Consider the following 17,843-nt stretch of genomic DNA (forward strand, 5'->3'; position numbering starts at 1 on the left):
CCCAGGTACTGGTATTAGTTTCACATTTAAATCTCTTAATTTTAGAACCACCCTATCAAATAGGTACTCTAATTAGCTTCATTTTTTAAAATGACTCAGCTGAGCCACAGAAGTTAAGCCTTTTAAGATGACACACCTAGTAATTAATGAAGCTGGTATTTGGACCCAGATGGTCTGGTTCCAGAGAATATAATGCCTGACCCATACATTGCATTGTTTTACAACAGGCGTCCCCAACCCCTGGTACCGGTCTGTGGCCTGTTAGGAACTGGACCGCACAGCAGGAGATGAGCAGTGAGCGAGCCAAACTTCATCTGTATTTACAGCTGCTCCCCATCACTCGTATTACCACCTGAGCTCCGCCTCCTGTCAGATCAGCGGCAGCATTAGATTCTTACGGGAGCTCAAACTGTACTGTGAACTGTGCATGTGAGGGATCTAGGTTGTCTGCTCCTTATGAGACTCTAATGCCTGAGGCGATCTGAGGCGGTGATGCTAGTGCTGGGGAGCGGCTGCAAATACAGGTTATCATTAGCAGAGAGGTTTGACTGCACAGAGACCATAATAAATCAATTGCTTGCAGACTCATATCAAAACCCTATCAGTGAGTGGCAAGTGAAAACAAGCTCTTGGCTCCCACTGATTCTGCATTATGGTGAGTTGTATAATTATTTCATTATATATTACAATGTAATAATAACAGAAATAAAGTGCACAGTAAGTGTAATGCGCTTGAATCATCCTGAAACCATTCCCCCCCACACCCCAGTCCATAGAAAAATTGTCTTCCACGAAACCAGTCCCTGGTGCCAAAAAGGTTGGGGACTGCTGTTTTGCAACATAAATGTCAAGGGCCTTATAACCATTCTGTCCGATTATATTTTATAGTCTCAAGGTTTTTACATTCTTGAAGGCAGGGACCATATCCTGTTCATATTTGTGAATAATAAACTAAAGGACATCAGGTAATATTTTATCTTTTTTTCTTATATCACATGTGTTTGTACTGGAGGATCTTTTAGCCTTGTATATCAGCCTTCCTGGGATTTCCCTTCACCGTCATCCTGGGAATTGCTTCTTCTCTCTTCTGATTTGGATTCTCTTTTACCTGGGATTTAATTTCCTATTTCTTGGCTTACTCCCATGTTTTGATGGAGATAACTTTTTCAGAAAGGATTGGGGGATGGAGATATTCACAATATAATGTCGGGAGCTACAAAACAAATGGGTAAGTTGTAACTGATTTAGTAGGTCAGCAAAGCTAAAAGTAAATTGGCAGGGAATGCCCAGAAGCAACTTTTTATCACAGTATTCTAGAAACACTAGGAATTAGAGACACCACTGAAAATGGAGATGAAAATAGAGGATTAGGTGTGAAAGTCTAAGATTTTCAATAATAGGATTAGTTCAAATTATAAGATTTAGATATGCCCTCACATTCTCTCAATTCCTACCCACTCAGCCTAGGTTACTGTTCTTCCCAACTTCGGCAGAACATTGGAGGTTTACCTTCTGGAAATCGTGAATCAGAGACAAGTGCAGCTAAGGGAAGCGGTATTGTGTTGAAAAAGATTAAATGTTATTATCTGTCAGTTCAAGAGATATATTATCATTCAATTTCCTCTCCTCCCCAAATTTGTTTTTCTTAGCATTAATAAGGCATTATTTTTCCATCTGCTTAGTTTTTCCCTATGTATCTACCAGTAATATATCTCAAGACTTTTCCTGCAAAAGCATAATAATAATAATGTCAAATATGACAGTGCTTACTGTGTGTCAGGTATTATTCTAAGCACTTGGAGGATTGGTTTAAGAAGATTGGTGGAAGAGGTATATAGATGATCCTCTGAGAATACACTCAGTTTGAGGGAGTATTTTTGACTCATGTCAATGCTCTGATCTCTCCTTCTGCAAAGGAGGTAAAATAATCCCTTTTGTTTGGCTCAGCCTCTTTCCTCAGCTACCCTAGTGCTTACTCAGCTGGGCTTATGAGCAAAGTAGACATGGTGGCAGGGGCTAGACATTGTTTATCAAATAAGGATCAAAAAACAGGAATATTTATTTAACAAAGAGAACATGGATTTGCTCCAAAATGTTAGGAGACCATGTGTGTATCTTGTATTGCCCCTTGCTAGAAGCTCCGTATAGTATCTAATCAGCCATTAAGTTTGAACATTGAATCTGCTGGATTAAAGGCTCAAGTGATAGAGTTTCTAGATTTGGAGCCTGCCTCAGATCTTATTCTAGCCTCTAGGTCACATAAAGTTGATAGTTAGGGGTTACTTGATATAAATCAGAGAAGCATACCCAAATATTGTAGGTGTTGCTTCTAAAACTCACAGAGGCTAAAATCATGCATTATGTCACTTCCTTGGTGGTAAATAGTATAAGATTTAATAATACATCATGTATATTACATGTGATATCTTGACATTCTAGGGCACTAGAACTCAGAAACTTCACTGAGATGCCAATGAAATGTCCCAGTTTTTTGGATCTCTCACTCTCTGGCACACCTATTTTTTTTTTTTTTTTTTTTTTTTTTACTAAAACATGTAGAATGCCAGATACTTCCTTTTCACCTAGGTCCAGTTAACATATCATCGGTAGAGTAGTTTTTCATGATGACCTGAGGGATGATAGGACAGTCAAGGCTGCCCTGGACTAAATTTTGTTACAATGAAAGATGTGTTACTGTCCATGTTGGGTGAAAGCAGACTGCTCCTGGTATTCACATTGGCCAAATTAGCAGTATCTTCTCAGTTAGAGGCTTTGTTAATTTACTCTCCTAAGGAGACTTCATCCTGATTATGTCTTTTCTTACATATAATTAACAGATACACTAAGGCAGGAAACATGTGCAGACTGAGCAATGCAGTATAAAGTGTCTAATATAGGGACCTAGCCTTCAGTGCCTGAGGTGAGGTGAGAAAGCTGTTATTAGATGTCATCAATAAACCTGACTCAAATAAGGCAGTAGATTTTTTTTTTTTTTTTTTTTTTTTTTTTTTTTTTGGCGGTTCGCGGGCCTCTCTCTGTTGTGGCCTCTCCCGTTGCGGAGCACAGGCTCCGGACGCGCAGGCTCAGCGGCCATGGCTCACGGGCCCAGCCGCTCCGCAGCATGTGGGATCTTCCCGGAACGGGGCACGAACCCGCGTCCCCTGCATCGACAGGCGACTCTCAACCACTGCGCCACCAGGGAAGCCCAGGCAGTAGATCTGATTGAATATCAACACAGGTATACAAATTCTTTCATGGAGTTACTACAGGGGCCTGGATCCTTTCCCACTTTAAATAGTCATGTCATGCCTCCAAAAGCTTTGCTGCAGGCAGACAAACTCTTATGTCTTCACCACCTTCAAACAGCAACACCATATCCCTGAGTGCTAGACTGTTTGGGTTCCTGGGAACCATAAGGCTATAATAGTGTCTGTAATATTTGCATATTGCTTAGGATTGTATGAAATAGAGAATGAATAGCTAAGGTCTGTGATTACTGTCTGTCTTTTGGTGTACAGAAACTTCTCTTATTTTGATGAAAGTAACCTATAACACCTAACAACCTGAGGGGGTTTGTGCCTGGGGTAGGTAGTCTCCATCTAATTCTGTGTTCTGAGAGAGAGATACACATACATATTCACAAACACTTTGAAATTTCTTCTGTGAAACTTACCGTTGATATCTTTACATTAACTTTATTTTTAATACTTTATCTGTCCATAAAAAACTGAAAATATACCATTAAAGCACTTATCCAGTAATGAATTTGGATTCATCTTGGATAATTGTTGATTTTCTTTGGAATACTTCTTGATATAACTAACTTTATGTTTGAAATAAGCAGCAGATTTTTTTCTTAACTTCGGGAAATTTGGGTTGGGGCCAACAAAACTTAAACTTCACAATTTGTTACTTGTAAGCCTAATAATATGTAAGTTTTGAAACATGTTTTTATGGTCACTTTTCAAAAATTAATGGATATAAAATAATCTGCACACAACACTCCAATTCACTTTGTAAACCTAGCCTCATGGTTAGGCTAAAAAGATGGTCTTACTCAACTGGCTTTTTCTTCCATGTTTACTGTAGCTGCTAGCTTATACAAATATGCTGATGTAATTAATGAAACATTAAGATCTGTTTATTAGATGATTACATGATTGAGTAGTAAATGGCACTCATTGTTATCAAGGCTTTTATGCATAATTATTAAAGTATGCATTGTTTTATTGGTGTTTTCGATTTCATTTATTGCACACATGTTTATATTTCTTATAGATATAATGCTGTACTTTTTCCCATTATCCACCCAAGCATGACACAAGTTTTTTATGAAATATTAAAAATATAAATCCTGCATAAAATATAAACATAAATTTAGCAAAGTGTTGTAGAATAAATGTCTACATAAAATCCCAGTCAAGTAAACAAAGAGAACTTACTAGTACTATGCATTTGTTGATCATGACTGCCTCCCATCTCCCTAATGGGTAACCACTATTCTGACTTTTATGGTATTTACTACTTTATTTTATATTTTTACTACTTAGTTATGTATTTCCAAAAAAATACATTTAATTTTGTTGCTTTTTGGGCTTTATTTTAGTGGTAGCATAGACTGTATACTCTGTGACATCTGGCCTTTTATATGTAGCATTATGTTTCTAAGGTCAATATTCATTGCTATATGATATTCCATAGCATGAGTATACTGTGTTTTGTTTATATATTATGCTACTAGCAGACGTTTGAGATACTTATAGTTCTCTAGTTTTGGCTATTATAAACAACTACACGTGGAACATTAGCTACGTATCTCTGTGTGCATATATATACATAATTTTTTTGTGTGTTACAGAAAACGTATCTAAATATTCAAAGGTATGTTTTTGAACTTCCTATTCTATTCAGTTGGATTTTGTTCATCCTTGTACAAATATTAGATTCTGTTAATTACTATAGCTTTATAATATGTTACAGTAATTGATAGGGTGATTGTTCCCACTTGGTTCTTTTCCAAAAATATCGTGGCTACTTTTAGTCCTTTTTTTTCCATACAAATTTTAGAATCATCTTGTCACACAAATCAACCCACTGGGATTTTAATTATCCTTGGATTGAATCTACAGATAAATAGTGAGTGAACTGACATCTTTATACTGAGTTTTCCAATCTGTAAACATTGTATATATCTCCATTTTATTTAAGTATTCTCTAATTACTCTCATTAGGACATCGGGGTTTTTTTCATAGGTCTTATATATCTTTTGTTAGTTTAATATTTGTAGCCTTATGTTCCCCAGTATATACTACAGTATGTGGCAATATCACCCAGTGGTTTAAGAGCATGGACTCTGGAACCACATCATCAAAGTGATTTTAGACAAGATTCGTAACCTCTCTATGCCTCCATTTCTTCGTATGTGAAATGGAGACAGTAACTCTACCTTCCTTGGAGTTATTGTGAGACTAAATATGTCACATAAATTTAGGACGTGGTAAGCACCATATCTGAGATAAATGCCTGAGACTGTATAGATATACCAATTATTAATTCATTTAACTATTCTCCTTTAAATGCTTTTAGGTTGTTAGTGGAGCCATTTTGTTGAACTCTTACCACAAACTTTGTGGCTTAAAACATCACACACTTACCTCAGTTTCTCTCTACTTGGTTCTCTCTGCTTGGTTCCTTGTTCATAGTCTTACAAGGCTACAATCAAGGTGTCAGATGGGGCTGTGATCTCTTTTGAAGCTCAATCAGGAAAGTATCTGTTTCCAAACTCACAGATTTTTGGCAGAATGTAGTTCCTTATGGTTTTAGGACTGAGGGTCATGTTTTCTTGCTGCTTAGAGGCTAGAGGCCTTGCAGCTTTGTTAATTGAAGTCTGCCCTCAATTCTTAGAGGCTACCTGTAGTTCCTTGCCACATGGGTTTCTCCAGTATGGCTGCTTGCTTCTTCAAAGCCAGCAGAGTAGAGAGACTCCAGCGAGAATGGCATACTGTTCTTCAAACATGCCAGTCATGCTCTCAACCTTCAGTCCCTTGCTCAAGCTGTTTGCTCTGCCTTGGAACGTTTATCCCTCAGATAGCTCCATGGCTTGTTTCTTCATTTCTTTTAGGTCTTTACTCAGGTGTCACCTTCTTGCTGAGGTCTTTCCTAACTACCTTATTTGAAATTGCTTACAGTGATCTATCCCCACTGCTCTCTTGTTACAACTCCTTATTCACTTCCCTGCTTTAGTTGTATCCATGCTGTGTTTTTGTTGTTGTTGTTGTTCACTGTCCCCCTCCTCTAGTATTTAGCATTCCATAAAGACTGGGATTTTTGTGCATGTGTGTTCAGTGAGGTATCCTTGGCACTTAAAACAGTAATAGGCACTTAGTAGGTATTCAACCAATATTTCTTAAAATCAAGTAAATTGAATTTTATGTCATGGGGAAGGGTAGTTTCCAAATAAACAGTTTTATCATCTTCTGATAATGAACATCATTATTTCCTCTCAGATAGCATTCCTCTTTTTCTTATCTTTTTTGCATTGGCTTAAACTTCTAAAACAATGCTAAATAATGGACAGTTTTGCTGTTTTCATGACCTTAATGGGAATGCTATTTTTTGGAGGACAGGGAGTAGAGAGTGGATGTTGAATCTTAGATTAAGTAGCTTTCAAGCATCTGGTCAGATGATTATATATTTTCTATTACATATAGATGTCATGAATTATATCAGGAGATGTTTCAATATTAAACTATCCTTTTCTTCCTGGAATGAGCGGTGCTTGATCACAGTATGCTATTCTTTTAATTTACTGCTGGATCCAATTTGCTAACCTTACATTATTCCTAGTATTTGTAGGATTTTAAAAGTCTTACATCGTTTGTTAAAGTTTCTATTTACTCATTCTCTAATGAGAATTCAGTCCAGGCATGGATCCGCTTTCAGAGCTACTCTAATTCACCTTGGATCGTCTAATTGTCCATCTAGAGTCTATAGACTCCTCTTTTCAAATCATAAACTAGAGGATGTTGAGGTTATTTTCATTACCTGTTCACTGATTTAGTAACCTAAAGAAAGTAGAAAGGTTACTAGGTCCTCCCTAAACCTTTATAACTTAAAGCCTTATTACCTAGTTGGTGACAACTTGATCCTTCTTATTTTTCTAACAAAACATCTGAAGTCATCCTTGGTATCTTTCTTCTTTTTGCTCCACATATTCCGTCCACCAGGAAATTCTATCTGCCTTTGACATATTTTAAATTCCTCTATATATTTGCATCTGTTTGAATTTTCGTTTGTTTATTCATGCCATTACTACACTTTTAAAATTTTCACAGCTTTGTAATGTGTGTTACTATCTGGTGTTAGACCTCCTCCCAGTATTGCTTCATTGTCCTGCTGGTATTGAATGTTGCTGTGGGTATATCTGAGAACAGCTTGATTCCCTTCCCCCCAACCCCAACTCTGTTAGTGACTTACCTTTTTCCCTGGATACCCCAGTGGTTCTTTCTCTAAGTCTAATAGCTCTGTCTCAGTGTTGACTCTTGGTTCAGTTTACCCTGGACATGCTGTCATGGTTGCTTTTCTCGTGGAATTTGAGTAGTATCTCTAAAGATGTATCCTGTTAGGTTATTTCTGTTTTCTCTTCAAGAAATCAGTAGTTTAAATTCTTTATTTTCATTATGTTTTTCACACTCTCATTCTGTTCCCTGTATCATTTATTGTGCTTTTAGCAGCATCTGTTCTTTTTTGCTATTTCTAATTGTGCATTAATTTCTGTGACACTTTTGTTCTTCTGCTTCTTTCCTTAGCTCTGCCAGTTCATGTTTTATCTTTTCTGGTTGTTTTGCTGTTTTTTCCCTGTGCTTATACAGCTCTACTTTGTGCAAAGAGCTTACTGGAGACTACTGCTTTATGAAACTTTTCAGTTGAGAGATAATTGTAATATAATATTCTGTAAGTTATACAACCTGTTGATTTGATACATTTATATAACTTAAAGAATTCACGGACAATTATTTGGTCATAGTTTTGGAGTGTATAATGGCTGCCCTGTGTGTTTGTATTTGCCATCTGCTCATCCTGTTATTTCCTCCTTTTTCTTGGAGCACCTTTGTATGCGTCCTGTGGTATTTGTTTTTGGAGGAGTGTGAGTTCTTTCATTATCAGCTGTTTACATGAGGCTCATGTTGAAGAGAAGTTATGGTCATGTTCCCAGTTAGTTGAACTTTTTCTGTGGGCCTGAGTTTTCGGTCTGTGTATGTTTTTGTGTTGTCCCTGCCAATCTCACTATGCATGTAGTCAGTTTTAATTATTAATAATTGTCTCTATAACCTGTAACCAATAACTAATAATTGATTTGTCTGTGACTCCGTGTTCTACCTTGTTTCTTCTATTACTACGAACCAAAATAGGACCAGGGATCTTCCTGCCTCTGTCTCGTGTATCCTGTTTCCACTATTGTAAACAGAGAGTTTCATCTGAGTATACTCCTCATTTCTGAAAATTTTGTTTTTATGAATTTTTTTGAGAAATGAATTCTGTTGTTTTTCATGGGCAGCCATGACATCCTTTCTCAGTTTCTTTCCTTCCCATAGTGGTCTTTGCCCAATTTTGATTGCCCTTGACTGTCCTTCAGCTCATTTTGTGGCTAAACATTTTTATGATCTTTTCCTTCCTTCTCAATCCTTGGGGTTATTTCTAGGTTGAGAAAAGGGAAATACCAACTTACACTACCATCTTTAAACTAGAAGTCTAAGTATTCTTTTCATTTCATCTAGCACAAATGTTCTTACTTTTATAAACTAAGTATGGAACGTTTCTCTAAATTGATAGTAGATTTTCCCTTAGTTTTGGATAAATTTGGTTATTTTAGCCAGGTTCTGGGGAGTGATATTGAATTGCCATTTTTGACTGTTAAATGCATCCACCAAACATTTTTCTATTTATGGATGCTATTGACTAGATAAAACATGTGATTGCACCAAAATTCAAAAACTGTAAAAGATATACTGTGAGAAGTATATTCCCTTCAGTCTGTCAGATTCCAACCACCGCCCCCCCCCACCCTGCCCAGCTAATAACTCTTACCAGTTTCTTTTTTGTCTTTAGAGAGGGATTCTACGTAGAAACAAATATGTACTTAAATATGTATTCAAATGTTTCTCCATTTTGGTTCAAACGCTACCACTATGCATGTCTTGTGCCTCTTCTTTTTTACTTAACATACCTTGGAGGTAGTTCCTGTGTGACTCAAAATGCATTCTCACAGTTTTTGGTTGAATCATGATCAAAACAAAATCTTCACATTCATTTTATTTTTCTTTTAATTTATAACTTCCTTTATCCCCTCTTTTTTTATGAACATTTTTTTTCCAGAAGAAATATATAATGTTTAGTATTCTCCAAATTCTGGTTTTTGTGTTGACTGTTTCCCTCTTGTGGTGTCTTTTTACATATTTCTCTGAGCCTTGTATCAGTATAAACTGATAATGAGATATCTAGGATTGGTTAGTTTCAGGTTCTGTTTTTTTGACAAGAATATTTTGTAGATGGTGCACTCACTGTACATCCTCTTGCATCACAATAGGAGCCTCATGATTTCTACTTTTAGTAATGTTAAGATAGATCATTGTGTTTTGGTGTTCTCAGCTTTATCTGACAATTATAAAGTTAGCCATTGACATTTCACCTAATAAATATTTCCTGGATTGGTAGCAAGATGATTCTGTCATTCCTTCTGTATTTAATTGAGTAAAAAGTGGTGGCAATTTGTAGTTTTTATAGATTTGCTAATGTTCCCTAATTAATTTTTAAATTAAGTATCAGTTGAGAATAAAATTTATTATTCCTAGATTTAGATAAATTTTTAAACTAGATTAGAAATAACCCATGGTCTTTAAATGATATTTCAATTAGAAAATTTTTTGAGGTCAATTATTCAAAATGATTAAAAATATATCTGAAATAACTACCTGATTTTTCTTACAAAATTTTTATTTCCATGTCTCTTGGTTTGAGACACCAAGAAAGTTTCTAAACTTTTAGGATATATTTTTGAAAATCTACTTTTATTGTTCCTTTTTATTTAGGTTATTAAGTGTGGTATGCTGTGATCTAGACACTCTTCTCCTATTGGAGGCTCAGTATCAAGTATCTGAAATGTTACTAAATGCTCAAGAAGAAAATACCTTAGAGACCTCTGACAGTCACAGGTAAAAAAAAAATAATAATAATAAAATAATTAAGAGACAATAACAGCTCTCTTTACAGATGTTCTGTTGAGGCAGTAATTTTCTGTACAGTTTATTTAATGTTTTTCCATTATCTGAATTCAGTAGATTTAAATAAGAGTAAAAGGCAATAAAGTATAAATGTCACAGTTAAAAAGATTGTAGACAATGTTCTTGGAGACAGCTTACAGAGTACTACTTTCTAAGTTTCTGTTTAGTTTTTTGTTTTTTAGTTAAGTCCTAACTTTATTAAGTTGTATCAGCTTTAAATTCAGACTCATGTGAAAGATGACCCATTAAAAAAAAGTTTGATTTTTGTGTCCCTTATAGAGGCAATTTTTACTTCATTCTCTTAATTATGTTAGTTCATAGTTATAAATTCTGATTATTACAAAACGAGGTTATGGTAATATCTTGAAAACTTTTTTCTATTAATATGTCATACTTACCATTACCTTGATTCGGTTGACATATCTTGAACACACATTCAATAGCTGGCATTGTTTTTGTGTCTGTAATTTAAAAAAAAGTGTGCCTCCACTCTAGCTAGACCTTGGAAAAATAGTATAGAATACCAGGCCACATTACTGAATACTCTATGTTTGATGTAGAAGGATAGTATTAACAGCTGCAGGAAGTGTGGAGGATACAAAGTGAAGAATTTGAATTAAGTCACTGGGTCTAGAACTTAAAGGAACTTTGACTAAGAATGTGGTTTCCCTGGTGGCGCAGTGGTTAAGAATCTGCCTGCCAATGTAGGAGATACGGGTTCGAACCCCGGTCCGGGAAGATCCCACATGCCACGGAGCAACTAAGCCCGTGTGCCACAACTAGTGAACCTGCGTGCCACAACTACTGAAGCCTGCACGCCTAGAGCCTATGCTCCACAACAAGAGAAGCCACGGCAATGAGAAGCCCACGCAAGGCAGAGTAGCCCCGGCTCTCTACAACTAGAGAGAAAGCCTGCGCACAGCAACAAAGACCCAATGCAGCCAAAAATAAATAAAATGAATAAATTTTAAAATGTGATAGAGTTGGTGTGGAAATAATGCACATCTTAATCCCATTTCTTTATAACGTGACATTTATCAAGGAAATATTCTTAATCTCATTCATCTCATTATATGAATTATATCTCCAATTCTTTGCTCTGTAGCTAAGAAAGCTGTAAGATAAAAAGTGAATTTATTTTTCAGACTCTTCTATAGAAATTGTATTGCTTGTTTCTTCTACTTTCCACTGACATGATCTTAAAATAAAATCATATTCAATTAAGGCAGTAACAATTGATATATTTATTTTTCAGAGATTTTATAATTGATAGCTTATCAGTGGAGAGAAATCATGTTCTTGTTAGAATAAATCTTATTGGGGGGCCAATGGAACGAATTTTGCCTCCAAGGATACTAGAGAAGGTAAGTGGAGTAAAGAGGAGGGGGGAATGTTTTTCTGACATTTTGAAGCAAGGTAGCCAGCTCAAGTGACAATAAACAACTTCTGAATATCCACATCACAGAATTGAACTTTTGTTACTAGAAAAACTTTAGGATGCAAGTAAACACTTTCTAATGAAAATAGCATTCTTCAAGGCAAGGTGTCTTGAGTGGTAGTTTGTGTTGCAGAGTAGGATATTCTTTTATTAAAAACTTGTCATTTTCCTTGTGTGTCTTTGAACACATATTAAAATTTTTTCACTTTTAATATCTTTCCCCTTCATGATACCTGATTTTTATTAGATGACTAATTCTTATTGTGTTTCATTGGCTATATTGAGTACCTCTCGTTTCATCAGTATCCATAGAGTTTGGTTTTCTCTTGAAGGGTTTTTTTTGTTATTTTTACTGTTGTTTGTTGTTATATTAAGTACTTCACTCCAAGAATGGTGAGCTAGAAATGACTGACAGCATAAGAGAAATAGTTTTGTGAGCAGTCTAGTTGCTACAACAAGTTATATTTGTCTTTAGTACTTATTTAATGTTGTTTCTATATTTCATTTTAGTTAGTATCCATTAGAGTGTTGAATTATAATGTCAGATAGCTTTTGGTTAGTTATGCTACCACTCTGGAATTTATGAAACAAAAGCCAATTTAAGTGATATTTCAGAAGGTCTTAAAATTTAATATTAAACTGCTTCCTAAAGTCATCTGTCTTCTTTTTTAGGGTGATGATCCATATCCTTGGCCAATGTTTTCATCATACCCTTTACCAAACTGCTATTTGTCAGACGGTGTTACGAGAAATGCTGATCTAAAACAAGGTAAAACATTTACCATCAAGTGCCATGTTTTACTGCTTTTTATTTTTGTTATAATTTGAAAAAAGATAAAGTATTATGAAGGGAGATTAATACTATTTTTCATTCAGCTCATATACCTGAATCCATATATGTCTGTTTCTTTGTAAGTTTTCATGATTTCACATGTTCCTTACTAAATGATTATTTGTATGATGCTGAATAGTTCTTATCAGAACCTTTTTTTTGCTTTAAAAAAGGGAATTAGTGATTTTCGATGAATTAATTCTCGATACATAGAACTTTATTCCACAGATTAATATTTTTTAATATCTGTGTGCCATACGTAAGTCCTGTGTGCTCAGGACTTAAAATATAAATGTTATATAAATATAATAAAATAAAAAATCTGATATTTATGACCTTTTAGGGAATACATTCAAGTAATTAGACAATTGTATGGTAGTACCGTGTGATAGGAACTAAATATATAGAAAAATGTGTAGCCTGCTAGTGTAGCACATAAGCAGATGCTCTTCCAAAGAGCACTGAGTTTAAAGTGAGACGTGAAGTAGGTGTTTTCTGGGTATTAGAAGAGTGTTTTTGACAGAGGAAACAGCAGTGAGACTAAAAGGAGCAAATTATATTAAGAAACATGAGTAGTTCAAGGATGTATGAGATTTGGACTGTGAGGACAAGAGTGACCAGAGATAAGTCTTAGGCAGGTAAGCCAAGTTCAGCCGTAAGACCAGGGTACCTCAAGTTCAGGTATTTAGACTTTATCATAAGAGCAATAAAAATTCAAGCAGTTTTTAGACTTGAGAATTCTAAGATGAAATATGAAGATTTTAAACCATTAATTTGAGAAGTTAAATCTTAATATCAACATGATCTCCTTGTACTATCAAACTTGCATTGGAAAGAAATAACATATATAATTCATTTCATGTAGGTTAGATTCCACAGAGTGGTTGTTGAAAAATAAGAAATTTTTCTTCTATGTGAGGCTTCATAAGCCACTTACTTTTCCCAGTGTTTACTTGCCTTAAATCAATCAATAGAGGCCATCAATTGATACATGTTTTTATTTCTATCCAGTGTTTAAGATATACACTATGTATCTCACAATTGCACACAGACAAATTTCTATTTGTTTTCTGTCTACCTAGGTTAGGGAAAGAGAATGTGAGGGATTTTTTAAAGTTTTTAATATTTGTCTTTTTAATACACTTTTAAAATTTTGCCGTATGTTTTCCTCGTGTGACCTAATTCAGAGATGTGGGAGCAATATTAAGTATTTTTCAAGAAGAAACTCTTAAAAGAATATCATTTTGGACTCTTACCACTGACTTGCATCTTTCAGTGAACCCAGTCTTTTATGTCTTCCTCTCCTACTTTCAGTCTTTTTAATCAGTCTTTATATTTTGTCATTCTGTCTTTAGGTTTCATTATGTATTCGCCTCCTCATTCCTTTATTCAACATGTTTCTTGAGTGCTGATTATCAGGTACTTCACTAAGCACCGGATATAAGATGATGTATAGCATATGATCTATTCTTCGTGCCTCAAGCATTCAGCCCTTTTCCTTGTTACCATATAGCATCATTACCTTTGCTAAATTTCGCTTGGAAACAAATATATCTTTTCTTTTGAACAGCAAATTCATTCATTGTCAGTCTTACTTTGTGACTGCCATATTAGATAGTTTGTTTCTTCAAAGTATAATAGTTTGATAAAAAATATATGCTTTATTTTAAAATGACCAAGGCAGACAAATCAGAAAGTAAGATTAAATGGATAGTTCCCTGAGAAGGAAGAAAAAAAAAAAAATCGATTCCTAGGAATCAGTGCTCAGAGGAGTATAATTTTTTTCCCTGCTCTACTCTTATAAGTGATTTAGAAAAGGGAGTAATAATAGCTTATCTGTCTAGCCCAGAAGATAACTGCAGAATGGTTATTAACCTCTGTAAGCCTGTAATGCTGCCAGGCAGTCATATAGTGTGTCCACAGGTCCATTTACTCTCCTAGTCTCCTAGATGACTGTTTTCAAATATTCTCTTTCATCAAACCTTCCTAACCTCTTCCCAGTCTTTCCTATCAGATGATAACTCTGTTTCCTTTTTTTTTTTAAACTGAGGAAATAGAAACAGTCAGCTTCCATGTGCTCCTGATACATGTCAGCTCACTCGGCTGCATCTGTGCCAATTTAGATTTCGTATTACTATGAATATAACTGCAAATGTTAATTACAAAGTCCAGTTTCTCCATTTGTGCCCTGCATTCCATCCTCTTTTTTGCAAAGATACTGCTTTTAACAGTTCTCCCTTTTTCTTTATTGCTTTTTTTGTGGGTGGGGGTTGGGTGTGGATCTCCACTATAGCTTTCCTACAGGCCAGCAAGCATGCTGTTAATTTTTCCATATTTAAAATATCTTCTTTTGAATTTACTTTCCCCTCTCTACAATCCCATTTCTGTCCTCCTCCTGCAAAATTCCTTGAAGGAGTTGTCTAATCTTAATATTGTAGTTATTCTCTTTCCATGCTCTCTTGAATCCACTTGAAAGCTAATCAGGCTTTCACTCTTACCATTCTACCATGATTAAATCGACAGGTCAGATCTCATCCTCATCCTACTACACCCAGCATTAAAACTTAAAATGTTTGGGGCTTCCCTGGTGGCGCAATGGTTGAGAGCCCACCTGCCGATGCAGGGGATGCGGGTTCCTGCCCCGGTCTGGGAGGATCCCACATGCGGCGGAGCAGCTGGGCCCGTGAGCCATGGCCGCTGAGCCTGCGCGTCCGGAGCCTGTGCTCCGCAACGGGAGAGGCCACAACAGTGAGAGGCCCGTGTACCGCAAAAAAAAAAAAAAACAAATAAAACTTAAAATGTTTGATGCCTCTCTTTTTTGAAATTTTCTTATTTGGCTTTCAGAAAGTACATTATCTAGTTTTCTTCCCCCCCTGCTGCATTTCTGGCAAATTCTTCATCTCTTTTGTTGGATCTTTCACATCTCTCCAACCTCTAAACTTTGGAGTGCCCCAGGTCTCGGTTCTTTTTTTTTTTTTTTGTCTGTACTTATTCTTTTGGGGATTTTGTCTAGTCTCATGACTAAGATACCGTCCAGTACACTCTGATTTATATCTTAAACCCGTATTTCTACTTGAGTGTGTACTCATATCAGTTTACTTGACATCTTTACTAGGACGGTTAATAAACATATCAAATTTAACACGTCTGAGATAAATTTCTGATACTTGGTATTCTTCCTCATTTCAAAAAGGACAACTTTATGCTTCCAGTTCTTTAGGCAATAAACCTGAAGGTTTTCTTTGACTCCTTCTGTCTTCATAACCCCACATCTAATGTGTCAGCAAACGCTCTTGATCCTTCATATCGGAAATAAAACCACTTTTCACTCATCTACTACCACCCTCGTCTCTCACCTGTATTATTGTAGTAACCTGTTCAGTTTGTTTCCAACACAGCAGCCACAGGAATGGCTACTGAAATGTGGGTTGGATCATTTAACTCCTCTACTTGAAACCCTCTCATGACTCCACTATAGCCTACAAGGCCCAACTCATTTGTGCCTGCCTTTCTGTCACATGTTCTGTTTTAATTTAGTACAATTTCAATTTTCTTTATTTAACTTCATATTTTCCCACCATATTGGACAGCAACTTCTAGCTGCCTTTCTGTTTGTACCTAAAACACAAGTGTTTGAATAAGACATTATTCTCAATTTAACAGCAGTACCTAATACTTCCTCCTAATGGTGGTCCTGGCATTATTGTGGTTCTTGTTAAGCAGGAGAGAATGATCTAGGTACCAGTCAGTGGATAGCCAAAGAGGTACCTCAGGAAGCGATTTTGCATAGGTACGTACTGAGTCAAATATGAATCAAATATATGTCGTTCTGGTATTGCCAATGTATCACTCACCCTATACTCGTAGAAGAATGGCAGAAAATGGGAGAGGAAATCAGAAGCACATCTGATTTTGATAGTACGTAAGAGAATACAGTGATGATATCTCTGTAACCTCAGTGAGAATAATGGAGCCAAACGTATTTCTAGCAGATACAAGTCTAAATTGAAAGTAATGTTCCTGGTTAAACTGTTCAATGTTAAACATTAATTATGCATTTAAAAATACTGTTTAAGCAGGCTTCCCTGGTGGCGCAGTGGTTGAGAGTCCGCCTGCCGATGCGGGGGATGCAGGTTCATGCCCCGGTCCGGGAGGATCCCACATGCCACGGAGTGGCTGGGCCCGTGAGCCATGGCCGCTGGGCATGTGCGTCCAGAGCCTGTGCTCCGCGACGGGAGAGGCCACAACAGTGAGAGGCCCGCGTACCGCAAAAAAAAGAAAAAAAAAAATACTGTTTAAGCAATACTTTAAGATACAAATAGCTATTTTAAAAGCAAGTGTTCATATACTTGCTTTTTAGATTTAGAGGTAATAATTCACTGATTCTGATAGGTGTTATTCTAGTCATTTGCACTTCAATATTTGGGATATCATTTCATCGTTGTGGAAAATATCACTGTAGTTGTGTGCACATGGTGACATTCACCTAATTTGCGTCCCAGCTTCTAGATTTATCCTTCTTGCTACACTTAGCATTTCCTCATCTGTTAAATTGCCTCTTGTTAGTTCCTTGGTATCGGTGTTAGCTATTAGATGATTTATCTTCATCTGTGAATAAGAATCTTGAGACATCATTTGGTTCAGTTATTTTTCTTTGTATTCATTTTTAGGGTCACCATATTAAAATGTAAAAGCCCTTTAAAAGCTGATTAATATTATTTATGTACATATGTCACATATGTGAACATACCTAAATCATCATACATAAAAATCTATTCCAAAATATCATCTCTCTGTTATCTGAGAGTTGAGAAAAGTAGGAAGAAATGTGTTAGTATGGTAAGTTATTGTTCCTGTGCAGAAGACAAGAAAGAGGGAAGGGGAGTCGGAGAAAGAAGAGTTTGTATGGTGGTTAAAACCAAGTACCTGTTAGCATGCACTACTAGAGATTAACTCATAATTCCTTTCCCATACGAAGCAGGAAGATTGTGAGATAGCAATCTGTTTTGTTTTGTTTTTGTTTTTGTTTTCCTAAGCTAAAATTAGATCTCCCAGGAGTTATAACATCCCTAGCCACTAGTATATGTTCCATTTTGATGTGTTCAGGATGGGTACTTCTTTCTCTAAGGAGGAAGGGAAATTCAGTACTTCCATACTGGGAAATAAAAATAGCTTGAGGAGTTGGATAGTGTACTCTGGGTATTGAAAGCATCAGAGAGAAATATCTTAATAAAATGAAAAATAAGCTCTTCTTACTTCCCTTTCTAGCATCTTCCATTCACTTTATTTTTT

At 36.0% G+C, this 17,843-nt stretch overlaps 1 protein-coding gene across 4 annotated transcripts in view; it reads left to right on the forward strand.

Moving 5' to 3' along the window:
* Positions 1-17,843, forward strand: part of TBC1D32 (TBC1 domain family member 32) — a 186,469-nt gene that overhangs the window by 103,319 nt on the left and 65,307 nt on the right. For all 4 annotated transcript variants that reach the window (XM_027087576.1, XM_027087586.1, XM_027087557.1 and 1 more), the window contains 3 exons: positions 10,090-10,212; positions 11,537-11,645; positions 12,392-12,488. In XM_027087576.1, coding sequence (XP_026943377.1) covers positions 10,090-10,212; positions 11,537-11,645; positions 12,392-12,488 — 329 coding nt within the window. The remainder of the gene's footprint in view (positions 1-10,089; positions 10,213-11,536; positions 11,646-12,391; positions 12,489-17,843) is intronic.

Source organism: Aethalodelphis obliquidens, unplaced genomic scaffold (genome assembly GCF_003676395.1).
Source record: "Aethalodelphis obliquidens isolate GAN/ISIS:26980383/991018 unplaced genomic scaffold, ASM367639v1 scaffold3, whole genome shotgun sequence".
NCBI lineage: Eukaryota > Metazoa > Chordata > Mammalia > Artiodactyla > Delphinidae > Aethalodelphis > Aethalodelphis obliquidens.